Below are 18,056 nucleotides of genomic sequence, written 5' to 3' on the forward strand. Positions count from 1 at the left end.
CGAAAGATGGGATTGTGTTCGCATTTTGGTCTGTTTCTGTGGGAAAAATTAAATTAAATTAAAAAAAAAACAAAATAAATAAAAATAATAATAATAATGAAACACAGGTTGTAATCAGAGAAACAATGAAGAATGTTCGGATATATTTACAACGCACCTAAACAGAAAGCACAAGCTGGAAAGGAGGGGGGAAAAAAACAAAAAAAACTCAGCCAAAATAAAAAAACAATTATAGGAGCTCTTTATATATTTTTTTTCTTCTTCTTTGAATTGTAAAATTTCAACGCACAACTATATACCTTTTTTCTGTTTTTTGTTTTTTTGTTGTTGTTTTTTTTTTAAAACAAAGTTTTCATAAATACATTTCAGGCTGGGGTGTAGAATTCTGTGCCCGAGTCAGGTGGTGTCATGACGCGTCAGGATGTCCCGGACGTTCAGTCGCTGCTTTTCTTTTCAAAAGACCGTCTTCCTGTCCGGAAAAAGGCTTCTCTGTCACACTGAAACGGGTCATTTTGTGTTGTAAGAATATTAACAGTCTTTTCCCCTGGTTCGCCTTGTCTTTTGGTAAAACTCCTTGAAACCTTCCATGAAGCTTAGCTCCAAATAGAGTTATTACTATAGTAACATTCACTTGTAATATTTTCATGAGTTCGTGATCAATTTATGCCGTATATGCTTTTGAAGAAGGCGTGGTAGCAAAATAACATCTGCCGAGTCTGTGCTTCACACAGTTTTATCCCTTTCACGTCTGCCTCGCGAGGTCAGCGGCTGATCCAGAGGGACTCCCGGTGCCTTCCCGTCCCAGGGGAGCTATACCCGCGTGGTGGAGTGGCCGTGGGGTAAGTTGGTACTGTTCTGGCTGCCACCGAAAGTGTTGAAGTTGTGCAGGGGCTGCATGCCAGCCAGCGAGTTGGGGATCATGGTGATGGTGCTGGGCGTCATCAGGGGTATGTCGTCGGGCGACCGGCGCAGGGTGAGGGTGTAGTCCGGCGGGCAGGTCAGGCGCAGTGTGTCGTGGGTCTGCATCGACTCACACTCGTGGTGGTGCTCGTGCTCCAGCTGCTGCTGCTTCATCTGCAGCGACATCAGCTCCTCGCTCTGCAGGTGGGCCACGTCGTTGGTGGTGGAGGGCGTGTTGGTTGGGGCGGAGTTGCGCTGTGGGGTGGGGACGCGCCGGTTGGACTCGTGGCGCCGCTTGTCTTTCTTGTAGTAGAGCGCAGCGAAGGCGAGGATGTTGAGAAAGAGCAGGGAGGCTCCGACTGCAATGGTGACACTGAGCTCGGTGGAGTAGTCCCTCTTGGTCTCGATCACCACAGTCGACTCATCGGTCAGGTCGCCACTCTTGCGCTGGTCAGTGGTCTGTTTGGTGTTGGCAGGTGGGACCCCTGGGTGGCGGGTGGTGGACGGCCAGTTGTTTTTGCCAGGGAACCGTTTGGTGTACGGGTAGGGGGTGGTGTCCTGCGGCGGTATCTTGGTGGTGGTGGATACGTATTGGAAAAATTCATTTATGTTGTGGAGATGTGGAACCAGCTCTAACCAGAAGGCGACCTTGGTAGCGCGGTAGTGGTCTCGGACTCGAGGTTTGAGGCCAATGTGAAGGTAGAGCTGGTCCTTGGGGTTGTACTTGGTCCAGGCGACCTCCTCAAAGCGGTTGGGTTTTGTGTGGATGAACTTTGTGTCCTGCGGAACTGGTTGGTTCGGATCCCTAAAAAAGGGATGAAAGAGGAGATGAAAATCAAAGAGATGCAATCAAAGCACCGAACAGTTTTTATGTATGCAGCCTAGGACCTCTCTCCAAATCCATTATGACACAGTAAACACGCATTAGTGGGACACACAATAACAGGAACCATACAAAATTTTGTGTATGTAACTGTCCAGTAGATTCATTATGTTAAAGTCAAACGGCTTTCTTCGGGGCGACTCCGGATTTGAATGCACCAGCTGCCAAAATGCTCTTGCGCGTCCTTTACGCACCGGCGAAACGGTCCTTTTCCAGGTCTGTTGTCGGATTTCTCTTGAGATTCGAGCTCACCGGGGGCGTTTCTTTTGTCTGCTCTTGGTTTGGAGCGATTTCATTCAGATTTCATTCACTTTGGAGAGGTGGGGGGGGGGGGGGGGGGTGAAGGCTAGGCAACGACCTTGGAGCCGACACACTGGAGTGTTTGTGTATATATTGAGTATATCTGACTACTCAATAGGAGCAACTCATCTTGAGCCACGCATTGCATTTTGGGGGCCACCGAGGAACGGATGATGAACTCCTCCTGCCTCTGTGTGAGAGGCAAACAATCAGTGAGGGTGTGTGTGTGTGTGTGTGTGTGCACTGTGCAGTCTATGCATGGAAGTGTAGATGTGTAGATATGGACGCGCACAGCAACATTTTGCTGCGTGTTTGTGAAGTTTAACAGGCAAATGTCATTCCAAAGTTAAATACTGACTGCAAAAACTGTAAAAACAAACAAATAAATAAATAAAGGTCGGTATCCATACTATTGGCAATCAGTATGTAGCATGGTATGGAAGTCCGGGGCTGCCAATACGTAAATGAAATCATTTAATCACGTTGAAATTCAATTTCCTACTTGTGTGCGCACGATGCGAAACGAATCGAATTCTCTCTTAATTAAAACAGTAATTAAAACCAACCATAATTATTGCCAAAAAGAAACGGAACGAATAAAAACATGAAACACTGCCATAATGACAATGCTCTTGAAATGTGAAACTAGCTCACATTTACACATTTCACATTTCATATTTCTTTTTTTCTCTCTTTGAAATTTATTTTTTAAATTTGAAGTTGCAAATCATGTCCTTTCATCACACTTACATGTAGCCGTGTCCTTTGTATTTATAATGGATCCCGTCAGTCCTGATAAGGTAGCATCTTTTCCCTTTGGTGAATGCAATGCACTTCCATACTTTCTAACAACTTGGTAAACAACTGGGATTTCGTGTCAGTGCCGGAGATCAGTGTCGCGGGCAAACAGCCGATCCAGCTCAGAGGACGTCAAACCTAAGCTGCGCCGTAAATGAATACGCAGAATAAATACTGCATGCATTCTGTGCTGTTTCTAATAGTGTATTGTCTTAATATGGACCCCAGGGAGAGCAGCAGCAACTTGTGATGGAGCTGTTAAAGGTGGGTCAAACGCATGCGTGTACACGGCTCCACCTGTGGCTTTGCCTAATGCCTCATTAAAAAACAAAAAGCTGCCCTCCAACTGGTGGCTGCATATGGAACCGTACATATGCCGCTGCTAGCATGTGGTGGGGCCTGCCACCTCAGCGGTAACATATGCTGGAACAATATACCAGTCATCTGCGACTGAATTTGCAGGGGGGGGCGGATAAAAAATAAAAATAAATGCGGCCTTGGGGCCCTCATCGCTCACTAAACTAGCATTGCTTTGCCCGCTCGACCCCCCCCCCCCCCCCCCCCCCCCGATCTGCCGACACCAGCGAGCGACTCTTTGCCACAGGTTGAGGCGCTAATTCTGTACTCCCGTCTCCGTCTGACAGGTGTATGCAAAACTGAAGAAATTCACAGTCGCGGTGCGTTGTCAGCAGCGCATGGCGGAACAGATGCCTTCATGTACTTGGATGAACTGTGATGTATTCGGCGCCACCGCGTACCGTCTGGCGAACGGAGCAGAGCCTCGCATGTTTGTGGGAGCAGCAGCTTGTGGAGAGCGCCGCGGGACCTCGTTCCCCGACATACAGGTTGGCGCAGCGCTTTTTCAGCCCCTCGACTGTTATTTCCATTCACGCTTAGCTTTCGTTCTAGGCTATAAAAGTCCAGAGCCTAAAGCAACGTCCTCAAATTGCTTATTTTGTCCGACCAACCATTGTAAAGAAAAAAAAAAAAAAATGTATCCAATATACAAAAATATGACAGTAAGAAAAGTGTAAACTATATAAAAATATATGTAAGTATTGAAAATGTGAAATGATTTAAGCCGTTGAGTCATTAGCAAAATTGCCGGTTTAAAGAGTCCCCCGGCCTTTTCATGTGCCACTTCCGCAAAGTTGGGGGGCTTGCAGCGGACAAATGTTGAATGTTAATGCCTGCAACACAAGTGTAAAGGTAAATGTAAGCATGGAAGGGGGGGGCAGCAATCATGGTAAACCAGACCCATCCTGCAAAACTGAGCCTGAAAAAGTTAGCTAGTTAACGGCTGAGATATCCTGACTTTTAACCCCTAGTATAGGTTAAAAAAAAAACACTACACCCATAATGCAAGTCAACATATTCTTCTTTTTTTTTTAGGTCCTCCTGTCTGGTAAACACCCGCATATTCGAAACTCCTGAGATACAAATTGGTAAAAGCGTCCTGGGGGTGGGGGGTCCCGAAAGGTCCAGGCTTAGTGTGTGTCAGCTGGTTTGCGCTAATTGAATTGAACTAAAAGCACCATCGCAACTGACACGATAATGGCTTTAGATAATTAAGATAAAGCCCTGCTTTCATTATCTGATGACGATGGGGTCCCCGCCCCCCCCCCCGTGTCAGAATAAAAAGATTTTAAGACAGATGCCCCATCACTACAACCGCGATGTGGCCAACTTCCTTCGCAGTCCATCCCTGATGAACTAACTTCTGGTGGTCAAAAAGGGAAGAATTACAACCTTAAACTGGATTAAAAAACCAACTTGGGAGGAAATACACTATAGCATAAACAATTATCACAACAACTAAAGAAAAACATTTGAGTTTTGGAGGGATAATACAATTCAATTGCTTTATTTTCAGGTGATGCGTGTTAGGTGCGAAAGCCTAATACTAATGTTCTAAATATATTAATGTTACGGGTATTTCGAGGTCCAAATCAAGGTAAACCGAGGCAACGCAACACCAAAACGGACGGCGTGGAAATCATTTAACGATGTGGCTCTCCGAGACTTTTCGTTTTCATTTGAAAAAAACGCGCTCGCGAATCATTTTGCAGCTGTTGAAAAGCTGTTGTGTTGCATGCTTTCCTATTCTGACATTTATAGAGAAACGTTTAAAATGTTAAATGTCACTTGAACATTTTTAAATGCGTTTTGATTGACTTTTTTTTATCTGCAAATGGACAAATGGAGTCCCCCCCCCGCGGATGGGAGCCAAACAGAGAGGAGGGGCGTGAAGCCGATCAAGATTTTGTTTGAATTTTCAGTATGACTGGCATTTGACTTTGTTTCATTAACCTCCAATTGATCTTTTTGACTCACGAGTCGATCAATAATAACACTAATCACAACAAAACTTATATATATATATATATTTTTTTTTTTTTTTTGTTGATACCGCAGCCCGAATCCAAGTCTTTGCAATATCAAGTTGCTTACATTCTTTGGATTTTAAAGGCCATTTTAATTGGAAGAAGCAGACCAAAAACAAGAAACTAAATGGAACCATTCCATTCGTTTGCAGGCTTATTGCATTCACACTACATGCCTCTACTACTACACCTACTGTTATTTTCAGAATAGTCAGTGGTACTACATACGTACTAACACACTTATCATTAAAAAAAAAGTGATTTGCTATTTGAAACTATCTGTATTTTTTAACACTGTGTACCAGGTATATCTCTGGTGGACCATGTTAATGTTAAGGCTGCAGGATTTATGGGCGCCAGTCCAGTATGTAGTCCAAAGTGCTCAGGTAGGTCAAGATTCCGGCCATTAACCACATCCATGTCACGTATTGGGATCGAAAGTCCATCACGTTTGGCACGGTGGGTTAGCGTTTGGATTCAGCCCTTCATTCAGCCGTCGGCTACACCCCGAGGCCCCCCTTGTTTCCTAAAGCTTTTTTAGCCTGCACGGGGTAAAGTTCACCCGAGCTTTACATTAGCAGCTACATTAGCATTAGCAGTTCCTTGTTTAGATCGTAAACCTAGACCACCTGCCATGCACGCCAAACAGCATTCTCTCTTTTGTCCGCCAGGAGACGCGACAACGCAGCCGGATATGGAAAGCCACATTTAATTCAGTTTCATCTCTAGTTCTTCATGTTATTGTTTGAATGGCTATTTCACCCCCCATTTTAGTTTTTATAGTGAAATAGAGTTTTGTGTTTTGTCGTTTTTATGCTCTGTAATCAGCGTTGATTGATTAGGATGGGGGAGCACTGCAATTTCCATGATTTTATGGATGAATAAATTGAACCTTGAACCTTGCATGGATTAGCAACAATCACTGGATTACTGTTTATGCTAAAGAAGCATCAAAACATGATCATTATTCGTCCCGTTTCTTCCTCGGTCGACAGTGTAAAGTACGTATTTGACTCAGTTTGGCTGAGTGAAGACTCTAGGGAGAAGAATTTTAGACGCAAATTCTAAGGGAAATGTATCTCACATACTGTCTGAAGAGATTCTCATATGAATAATGGTATAACATGAATGAAAATGCAAGGAAGGGAAAGGAGCACTCACCCTGTTTTAGCAAAGTTAGTCCAGTAGGTCATGACAACAGCACTCAGCATCACGTCGTTCTTGGAGAAGTTGCAGTTGAAGAGGTCCGTGGGGCCGATCATGGGGATTCCGAACACGTACGGTACTTCATCGCCGTGGGCCGAGTCGGCCCAGCTGGGCTTCATGTCACTCTGACAGTGGTGGTAGAAAGCGTAGAAGTAGGTGGGCGAGCCATACTGGGCGTGGAGGTCAGCTGTGGCCACTGCCGGCGCCACCCACTGGTGGTCAGTGAACAGGGCCACCAGGGTCTTGCGCCGGGTCTCCGGGTTCTCCTTGTCCGCCCAATCTGTGTACATGAATTTGATGGTCTCGCGCAGCGTGTCCTTACCCTCTGGGTAGCCGTAGAGGTGGTCCACAAAGTCCGACACGGCAAAGTCGAAATCGTTGGCAGACACGCCGTCCTCACTGTCCACGATGCCGTCCACAAATTTAAACCCCTCGCCTTGATTGACCCCCAGCATGATATCATAGTTGAGGAACTCCCCTTGCTCCATGAGGATCTGGGGGTCATCCGGGATGACGTCGCCATCAATCACAGGCCCGAAGGCGATGTGGTACTTCGCGGGCGTGATGTACTGCTCGATCAGCTCCTTGTAGTTCTTGTTCTGCAGGCACTCCACCAGGTCGATGGTGTCCAGCATGTTGCAGCCCACCTTCTCAGCCAGGGCCCGCGTGTACTTGGCAGGCTGGTAGTTGACCGCCCAGCTGGACAGCGCTGTGCCACTCTGGATGATAGCTTTCTGGAACAGATCTGAGATCAGAGGTGGTATTAGTGAAACGCATACATACACACACACACACACACACACACACAAAATGCTGGCAGCAAAGAGTTCATGCTTCAAGTCAGGTGAGATGCAGCAAACATTTGCTTTAGTTAAAAGCATCGAAATGGGTTCTCTATTATTAAAAGGATGCAAATGTGCTATAGCTGACTAGCTAATTAGCGACCCAGCCTGCAAACTGGTGTCAGCGGTGACCTTTTCCCTGGTGGATGTCTGAGGCTCTTGCGTTGTGTCTCACTTTTGGGTCAATTTCAAAGCTCTAAACCTCTCAAAACCTCACCAACCAAAAGCAAAAAGTGTCTCCCGTAGCTCCGGTTGGTAAAATTTCACCACTTACAGGATGCAACATCAACACGAGCCGTTGTTTCAAGCCAGCTTCGTTATGCAATGTAATGAAAACAGCTAAATGCAGTGTTTCAAAGTCACCCCTTGGCAAATAGTAGCGGAAATGGTCTACATCCAGTTTTAGAAACCCCGTATATCATTGTCAACGCTTCTGGCTCCACAGTAACGAAATACCACTGCATTCACATTGAAATATGCTGCATCTATTTTGAAGCACACGGGGAGCGGCACGGCACTTCATGGAGTTAGTATCACGGCCAGCAGATCAGATCAGCAGATTTATGTACCCTATTAATGGACAGATCAGTCGACGTAAAATTCTTGCGCTCCATCTCTCGTCATACCAGCAAAGACATTTCAAGGCAAATAAAAGGATCCGGAATATTGACACATTCCGCCTGTGTGTCCCTAATGAACAAATCCCAAACATAAAAGATAGCTGCTGCTGCTGCTGCTGCTTATGCGGTAACAACACCTCAGGCAGTTTCCACATCCCGGAACAATATCGGCAGCACGGCTTCATGGGCTGCCACTCAGCAAGTAGGCCACAATACACTAGGAACACTGGAGTTATGTGTATGTTTTTTTTTTTTTTGGTTTCAGAGAGTGCTATTTATACTCATGCAAACACACGGCGGTGGTGACTCAACCAGGCCGACTTGAAAAGTATGTTTTGAGCACACTGAATACATTCCCCACAAGGCCTGCTTTAGCTGTGCCGCCGCTGTTAGTCAGACGTGGAGCATCGGTTAAACCTCAAGCCCCGATGTTCAGCTCAAAACCGTAGATAAGAGAGTGACTGGCAGTTTTGACCTTCCTAACGCACAAGCTGACGGTACTTCTGCCTCCATGTCAGCTTTGCAACAACGGAGCTTCAGATTTACAGGAGCAAATTTAGCTTTCTCTGTGATGTTTTATACGTCCCTGAGAACGCTTTGACAGGGCATAGAGTGTTTGTTGACTCTCTCAGCCATGATTGCTGCCCATCGCAACGTAAGGACCTTTATCTAAATGTAAAGTAAGTTCCCAGTTCCCAGTGCCTCAAGAACGAGATGAAGAAAAAAGAAACGAACCTAATGACGGCGACGCGAGACCAAAAGCGCTCCCCCCATCACCCTGATTGCCTGCAAAGGTAAACCCCGAAAGGACCCCTACCCGCAAGATAAAAAGGTGTTTTTTTTTTCCCCCACAAAGCCTGTGTTCTTCCCGCGTGGGGAGGAAATGGCCTGGGAAGTGCGGCTGCACTTTTTGAGATCCAATCCTCTCAAAATACTTTTTTTTGTTGTTGTTTGTTTTTTTTCCCTGACAGATTGGTCCTTGCTGGTTGTATACATTTGAGTTGCACGAAAACTATGCATTTGTGAAAGCCAGGAGCTCTGTGAGAGCCAGAAAACATTTGAAATGTCCATTAATAATATATATATATATATATATATATATATATATATATAAAGATGTAAATACAGTATGATAATCCAGAATCTGTTCCCATTCATCCCTCCTCCTCTAATGCTTTTAGACTGAGGCAGAATACACACTTGAATGAACACATACTTTGGTTGTTGTCTCCCGTACGATACCATGAGTAATCTGATGAAACCTTTCCAAACAGGCTATTTAAATAACCGACGCTACTGAACCCAATTCAGCTCATTATCATGCTTACTACGGAGGCGTTTTGCTTTCCGTGCCTCTGGTCTGGGTGTGCTTGTGTCACGCAAATTCAGTCACTTTTCACCCTAACATTTCATGTCAAAACGTACAAAGGAAAGGTCTCCACGGGGTGGAATGACGATGAGGGGTTGATAGGAAATAAGATGCTAATAATATATAATTTGCTTTCTTTACTGGAGAGTTTCACCGCCTCAGCAGGACATCATTTTAACGTAACAGTCAGACCCAGGGCTGCAGTCGAGAGGGCTTAAGCGGAGCGCGAGTAAAAATCGAATCATAGCAGTTTGAAGAGTCGGGCTCAAACCCAAAAAAGAAAAGACCACGACATGATAGACTCAAGGCGGAGACCTGACTTGAGCACTACAGCCCCGATCTTTTGCTCACAGCTTATAGGCATGTGCAGCCTGTGGTAACAGCTGGCTGGGAAGGTTGGGAACTCGAGTGCTAGACGGAACAAACTAGCTAACAAAAAGCCTCGTTTTAGAGCCTCGCCAGCCATTAGGCTCAAAGCGTGAGGTTCCTGAGGATGGGGCTGGACGAAAGATCGTAGGGTAATTTGAATTAAAGGGGCTCAGCAAATTTAATGGCAGTCCACCCATTAGATTATATCTTGTGGGCAAGTTAAATTCCATGGTAATTTGCCCAACATATACTTTTGAAGTTAAAATGTCTTCCTGTCATGAATGACATGAATGTCCAACAACTTCCATGGAAGCCCGGTCGTGCATTAAAGTGTTTCGAAGGGATGTTTTGACCCAGTGGTTGAGCTCGACAAGGTAGGCCTAAGATTCCCCCAAAATCTCTACAAATCGAGGACTACGATGATCTGTGCCAAATGAATGAAATAACATATTTGTGTTTCCATTCTCAGGCCTTGCCGCCAAAACCAAAAGGGGGGGGGGGGGGGAGCAACCGATTCCAGTCCCATGTCACTTTAGCAAAGCACGAACTGCTTGTCTTCGCCTTCGGCTACAAATGCCCTCTCTACTCCACTAAGCACGTCGCCAAATGCCTGAACATGTGAATCAATCCAGACTTCTTTTTTTTGTTTGTTGTTGTTTTGTTTTGATTTTGCAATTTTAAGCTGGACTTTCAGAGCACAACTCCTCATAGCGTGACCAGGGTTAAAATGTCGCCGTTCACACCTGCCTCGAATGAAGCGAAACCAATGCTCTGAAGATCACTGTGAATATGTTCTAGGTGTGAAGCCCATAATATATCACACATATCACACATATATATATATATATATATATATAGCATAAAAATGACAAAATGAATGCAAAGGCCCTTTGCGTGTGAGCAAGCAGACATACCTTCTGAGTAATGCGAGAGGGTGAGCAGGCTGACGCATGATGCTCCGGCGCCAGAGCCAAAAATGGTCACTCTCTTCGGGTCTCCTTTGAAGGCCTGGATGTTTTCTTTGATCCACCTGAGAGCCTGAATTTGATCCAGCAGGCCGTAGTTGCCCTTGGCTGCCTGGTCTCCTGTGCTTAGAAACCCTGGATTGATGAGAACAAAAACAAGAGAAAGGCAGATCTCAACTTTACTTCTGAAAGGTTTTTGGTATTGATTTAATCTAGAATGAGAGGTCAAAATACTTGGGGTTTTTGTGTGTGTGTGTGTGTGTGTGTGTGTGTGTGTGTGCCCGTGAAGTGGAGTGCCGAGTCCATTCTTCCGTTGTCTCAAGGCCTAAAATCTCCCCCGAACCTGCATCCAGCAGTGTGTAAGTGAGTTAAATTGGTGAAATTAAGAAGGGATCATAGCTCTCATCTGAATTCATCAGGCCGCTCTTCAGTGTGTCATGGAAGTAGCAGACGAGTTGTGCTTGAAAAGCCAGGACGCCGTGAGCTATGTTAACAAGCATTGTGTGTGTGTGTATCCAAAGCCTGGTATTTTGTTATTTCTCTATGCCATAGAACTCCATTGTTGTCCAAAACAAAACAAAAAAAACAGTTTATTTCGACTCAATCCCACATACACCGTCCTGCTGCCAGAAATACTCCACCACAACACAAAATGTGGATTAATCTTCATATTCGAAAACAGTCTCCAACAAATGCACTATTTCCCAATGTTCTGGACGGCCATTTGTCCGAAAGGCGAACACTTTTCCTGCAGCTGTTAGGGAGCAAAATATTGACACACCAAAAAGCACTGAGCCACTTGCCGGCGCACAGCGCATCTACCGGCGGGCCGCACCAAATAGGCAAACGAGCCGTTTAGCCGAGTGACTTCAATGGGGAACGAAAGAATGACAGAACAGATGACATTTAATATTGCGCAAAATGTATTTACAGTTTCGATATGTGACAAAGGAGGTTCCCGGATTCCAATCAAACAGGTGCCAGTCTGCTTTCATGTACAGGAACATGTACAGGAACATTGAGTCAATGCAGGTGTCTACAACGGCTTGCACTTCACTTGCACTACTGTGCCCGGACCCATGACACAGGCAGGGCCCTGAAGCTGCTGCCCTGCTAAACAGGAAACAGGATTCGATCATTTCCACAGCAAAATATGCCAAAGTCATTATTTACTGTATGCCCCGTAACTGTCTCCTTCCCTGCATTGAAAGTCCTCTGAATCAGTCCCCATTAAAACCCAGGGCCGTAATAATAACAATAATTAGTTAGCACATCAGCCGTTGAATTCTGCTGCCTCAAGTGCCAACACACAAGTAGTCAAGTATGCAAAGGCCTTTGAATTTGATTTCACCCGTGGCTCCAGCAAAATGGTCGGCCCAATAGAGATCCCTTCCAGGCAAGTGCCAGACCAACCAGCCTGGCAGCGACCGCCACATCCGAAACTTGTTGACAAATTAGCAAATGCCCCTAAACCCATTAAGTGGCTTTCTAAATGCTGCCACTGGGGGAACTGGTGGCTCCTCGCTGCCAGGCCTGTGAGCTTGGCGGCCAGGCCTGGCAGCGACAGCCTGTCCCTGCGAGCTGACCAAGACCAAGGCAGTGTAAATGACTAATGGGATGAGGACTGCTGGGTAAGAAAGGAGGGGTGGGGGTGGCGGGGGGGGGGGGGGGGGGGGGGGGGTAGCCTGTGGCTCTTTGACAGAGAGCAGATCCGGTTTGTCATGGTGAGGTGGAGGGGATGATAGAGAGAGGGAAGGAGGGCAGGGGTGGGGGAAGATTACAAGGCCATTGGCAGCCTCATATACCCTGCAGGATGACCACGGGCCCTGCCATTGCTCCCCCCCCCACCCCCAGTCTCTCTCATTTCTCTTCTGTTACCCTTTTTTTTCCCTCCCTCTCCCCTGTCATCCCTCACCACAAAGGAGCCGAGGAGAGAAGCATGCCTACCAGGCGTTCCCCAGGATCTGTGAAGATTAGTCGGAGCTTCATTTCAAAGCCCTATGTTCCAAAAATAGACTGCACACATAACTAAGCCTACCGCCTAAGAGACACATTACGGCCAACGTCTGAAAAACACTTATCCGAAGTACTAGGGAAACCGAAGACACCTGGAAATAAACACATACGAACGTTTCGTTGAGAAAACACTGCATACTTCTAAGAATCGCTTTTATGCAGGAATCAGCAAACCCCAGGAAGCTTTAGATGCTTTCACAAGTACCAGCGGAACCTACAACGTGGGCGACGTAGAGCTCACAGTGTTTCTCAGCATCAACTCAAGATACTTCAAAAGGTGGTGAACACCTCCAACTAATATCCGCAGTAAGAAAGTGGGAGGTGTCGGGGTCCTCATTCAGGCCAGGGCGACTTTAAGCTAATTTGCGATGCCCATCCCTCGGTGGGCTTTTAAAATACATAACACTCAACAACGGACCCACCAGAGACACGATATAAGACACATGCTTTGTGGATGTCACCCCGTCTGATATCCACACTTCTGGCGTCTTTGCCTATAACTCTCGAATTGGAATAAACTCCCACGCTTGGCCACCAGATAGCGGTTCTCAGACACCTTTTGTCCCTCAGTCTTCTTTTGGCTTGACCTCTGTAACAGCCACAGCGGAACTCAACTCCCCCGTCGGGGACAGCGGAAGCCCCCCTGTTATCGTTATTTTTTTCTTTAAGAATTCAAACAATTATTGAGAAATGTCAAGAATACCACGCATGTAAGATCTTATAGTAAACGTGAGTTAAATCTGTCATTTCTTCTACATTAAACCAAGCTTATTTAAAAGTGGACCTCCATTATTTTCCTCATATTGTTCAACGTTTATGCAGGTGTACATAGTTGTGTACATGTGATGGATGGCAGCCACTATAGATTCAGTATTGTGCTCATAGGCGTCAATGATCACACAAGTACGTCCTTGATAATGAAGCAGGTAACCTCTGATATCAGGCTGGTATTTCTTGAAAAGGAGCCATACAAACGGCTGAAAGTCCTTGTTTACATTCCAAGAAAGACAGAGAGAGAGAGAGAGTGAGAGAGTGAGAGAGGCCTGTGCTGGCGCTCTGACGGCCATTCATTCCACTGACAAGCTCATGATTTAAAAAGATGGACTACATTTGAAATGTAGGCAAGGGAGAGAATGAAATATCACTTAAAGTTATACTTTATTCCAGCTGTGTCGATCAGAGGTTCACCGGCGAAATTAGAGCCAGAGGAGAGCTGTCAATTCTGAACTATAAAATAACACTCTAATGGTACACATTTAAAAATACTCTGCGGGGTGAATTATATGACGAAAATGCTGTCTGTCTTTTCAGCTGGATTGCAAACACGAAATTCAAATGGGATCAATTTTCACAGTTTCAGTTGACAGGCGCAGATAAGTGCTTGCTTAATGGAATGTTATAATATAACTTGGATTCTCTTCAAGTAACACTGAGGAAAGAAGACTTTTTGGGCACAAACTGAACTCTTCATTTTAAGGGTCCCATAGTTTCCCAATGTATATCACGGAAAGGGACATTTCTGTCCTGAAAAGGATGCATTTTGGTGTATTATTTTTGGTATATTATGATTATTATTAGTAGTATTATTACTTTGTGGTAGTTACCCATTTAGCTTTGACACACCAGTATCATATTTGACCGTTTTTGAAAGAAGTCAATTAACTGTAAACCACATGGCAGCTTTTTTTCCCTCTAAGTTGTAAAGAACTGTATCGTCTGCATACATATAGATTCTGCACTTAATCAACTGCGTTTTAAGGTCATTCATATATATATATATATATATATATATATATATGCATTACAACAGTGGCCCAAGTACACTTCCCTGTGGCACGCCGTAACTGTATGGAGATAGGCTGGATAATTGGAACAACTTTCTAGATAAATCATCTCCATGTCAACTCAGGAAACACTGTCCACAGCCAGGATATGTATGTGACTGACAGTTTTGGGAGAAAAAAACAAAAAACAAAACAAGTTGTGATGAGAATTCTTAGTCAAACTGCTATTTCCAAGGTCAAGAAAGAGCCTTCAAGCCCACCTTCCCAGTCATCCCTAGCTGAGCACTGGTGAATGCCAACCAGTGTCCTTCAGCCATCATGCCAATGCTACCCAGTTGCCTTTTCTTCCTAACAGGAAACACCAAATACATCCTGGCACACTTCCTGTACCAGAGGATTTTTCTGATGTTGAAATATACAGTAATGTTGAGTCACTTCTTTTATATAAATGGGCGACACAGCTGTTTTATAATAATATACGGAAAGGTCACAAATGATTATTTTAGCCGAGAACATGTATGTCTGGACCAAAAAGTCTCCGATTTGAAAAGCTAAGCACACAAGATGTAATAGCTGTTATAGTTTTTGGCTAATAACTGATAGGGAATCACTTTTTGTTTTCAGATAAGGTGTTTTGCCTTTGCTGTCAGTGACACTGTGATATCTCACTGAGCACAGAGGAAGCCCTTCATCATCATCAGCACTCCCACTGCTCTGGGGGTGGGGGGGGGTGGGGGACATTAATCCCTTCCCTCCTCTATTTGTATTAATGCTGCCTTGACAGGGGCTAGGAGCTGAATGTAGGTCAGTCATGACAAAGCACAGAGCGGCCACAACCGCAAGGCTTGATCAGCCCTGAGGCAGTCAACTTTTAGCTATTTCAGGTATCATTGTTTGTAATCCGGCAACTGACGGTGGTGTTGTCCGCGAATAGTGAGAAAAAAGACAATAGTTACAGCCGTGAACAGGGAGGGGGCTGAGCGCACAGCCCTGTGGGGCTCTGAGTGAAGGGCAGCAGCGGAGATCGCGTCCTCTGTGGATCCGTCGGTTCCGTATGCAAACTGGCGAGGGTCCAAGCTGGCTGGGGTGTTGTTTGCGATGCGTTGGAGAGGCGCACTTCATCAGAGCGGAGGTGAGGTGACATAGACTGGGGCGGTAAGCGCAAGCTAAGGATGTTATCAGGCCCCGCAGGGCCATGACTCGTATTCACTCTCAGCAGGGAAGTCAAACTTTATTACAGTGTCGACAGATCACAATATAAGTAAGAAGTATTCACTTTAAACGCAGGGCTCTGGCTGAGCATGCGCCCAACGTGCTTGTTCAGTAATCCGTCCATGCGTTTTACCTCCACACCTCCTCCTTGCATTACGGCCGCATCGACCGCATTGCGAGCTTTTGTTGGATCCAGCGTGTTTAGTTTTGAAATTGGCAGTAAAAATCCAAAATGGCCAAAATAACACATTGCCAACATCAGTATATACAGACAGAGCTGCGTTTCCCCATAACCCGCAAACTCTACTGGATAAAGTCCAAAATCCATGTGGCCGAATAGAACAAGCCGATGAAATGAGATTTCCGCCTGCCAACCGTTGTTTGCAGAGCACAAAACTGCAGAGCGCAGTCACTCAGTCCCATTTTGGGGGCCGCTGAGCTGACTTAATCTTCGCCAAACATCTGAGTTGAAATTTAAAATGAAACGTCCGTGAAAACACCGCCGGAGTGTTATCTAAATGCCACGGGCGTGTTGTCACGTTTAAAAAAGAAAAAAAGAAAAAAAAGGTGGCAGCATCAGATGACAGCGGAGCGGCTTTTAAGTGACGCGAATCACACGGAGTGGAAATGGCGGGGCTTCGAGCGCTTTGAGTGAGCCATATGAGCCCTCCCTCTACCCTCCAGCCTTCTCACGCCGCCGTTCGTCTCAAGTGTCGACTGGTGTGGCCATTCCCCCCCCCCCCCGACTCTCAACTCGGGTTGAAAGGGGCCTAAGCGTGACTCAGTGATTCAGTGGTCCGGTCCAATACCTGTTTCTGTTAGCACCTATGATAACACACCGGTGGCTCCAGTGTCCTTGTTTGAACTGACCGTCACCATATTTTGTACATACTTTTAGCTCTAAATGATGCTACTTTTACTCTTGAATGGGAGCACCGGTACTGTACAATTTCCCCCCCCCCGGGGATCAATAAAGTATTTCTGATTCTGATCTGCACTACAGGGATAGAAAACAAAGCTGCGCCGCTTTTGACGAAACCCAAGCAGCTGCCATACCTTGGAATCAGGTAATTTTGTCTTTCTTTTTTAATAACAAAAATGAGAAAACAATTTAACTTGCATTGCCTTAAAATGTCATCATTTGTGCTCAACAAGCCTTTCCCGGGTGAATAACGTACGTAGGAATGTAGGAATGTACGTAGCCTATTAATATTGCGCGCTGACACAAATCTGCACATTTGTACGTCGCCTATAACTCCAATACAGCAGGGGAGAAAAAGAGTGGAGGTCCTCTATCATCCTATGCTACGGGGAGAGGCAGGGCGCACTGACAGCATGACGGTAATAGCACTTAATTGTGCCTCTCTGTCCAGATAAAAAAAAATGTCTCCCGCGGCTCCCAGATGAAATGTTAATTATCAAAGGGAATGATGGGAAGGGAATGGTTCGGGATAAGCCCAGCAAGGTCAGCTCAGCTCAGCTCACGTTCAAACCTCCTGCCTGTCAGACGTGAACTCGCCCGCCAGTATCGGCTGCGGTTGGCTGGGCTGCGTCTCTCCGCAGACGCCACGACAGCAGGTTCTGCCTCCCCACCTCCCTGAAGTGCCAGAAATCCATTGGAAAAAAAGAGCGTCTCGCGGAGACACAGTGACTTGACTAATGTCATCAATCATGTTCAACAACACGTTGCTCCGCAGTTTTGTCTTGCTGTGACTTTATTACGCAGCTAATTACCAGTTCAATGGGACTATTTCAACTTTTTTTCTTCTCCATTACTGTGCACTGTGTTACTTACTTCTGGCGGCAGCGAGGAGGCAAAGCAAAGCAAGCAAAACACACACACACACACACACACACACACACACACACATGGTGATCTCTGCACGCTAGACGTAACCTACAGGGACCCTTTGACCCCCAGGGACAACAGACCCTCAAGAGCCCCGGAGGAATTATTTGCAAATTAGTTTTGGTAATGCGCACCATTAAAGCAGGGTTTAAACTAAAATGGTGTAAAGTAGTTAGTCCTTCTGACTTTAACACACTCTCTCAGGATTTTGTCGGTTCTGAAGATGCAAAATCACCCCCCCCCACCCCTGTTTTTCCTGCCTTTATGCTAAGCTAAGCTAGGCTAAACACATCCTGGATCTGGATCCCCCGTACTGAAATTGATTTCGATCTCCTCATCCTGGAGTGAGAGTCGTCAACATACAAGGAGAAGGGAGGGAGGGGGGCGGGGGGGGGGGGTTGCCAGAGAGATATTCTGCTGCGGCGAGCCCCTCTTCGCGACTGTGGAAAAGTGCAATTGGTTGCACATCCGTTCAGCCGGGGCAGTGATCCACCGGCGTATGTTCATTAAATTCTGCAGAGCTAATTAGAATCTATTTGACATCCGTGGGGAGACATTT

General features: G+C 45.8%; 1 protein-coding gene across 3 annotated transcripts in view; it reads right to left on the reverse strand.

The window, feature by feature from the left end:
• Positions 1-246: 246 nt before the first annotated feature.
• The window catches only part of LOC139306445 (neuroligin-4, X-linked-like), a 34,132-nt gene continuing 16,322 nt past the window's right edge, over positions 247-18,056 (reverse strand). Inside the window, exons 2-5 of one of the 3 annotated variants that reach the window (XM_070930304.1) lie at positions 10,586-10,771; positions 6,427-7,216; positions 1,384-1,705; positions 247-1,347 (exon numbers count right to left, since the gene is read on the reverse strand). In XM_070930304.1, coding sequence (XP_070786405.1) covers positions 811-1,347; positions 1,384-1,705; positions 6,427-7,216; positions 10,586-10,771 — 1,835 coding nt within the window. In that variant the 3' untranslated portion in view covers positions 247-810. Of the gene's footprint in view, positions 1,706-6,426; positions 7,217-10,558; positions 10,772-18,056 lie in introns of all 3 variants that reach the window. The other 2 variants (XM_070930303.1, XM_070930302.1) reach the window with 2 other exon arrangements.

The sequence above is a fragment of the Enoplosus armatus genome, chromosome 24 (assembly GCF_043641665.1).
Source record: "Enoplosus armatus isolate fEnoArm2 chromosome 24, fEnoArm2.hap1, whole genome shotgun sequence".
NCBI lineage: Eukaryota > Metazoa > Chordata > Actinopteri > Centrarchiformes > Enoplosidae > Enoplosus > Enoplosus armatus.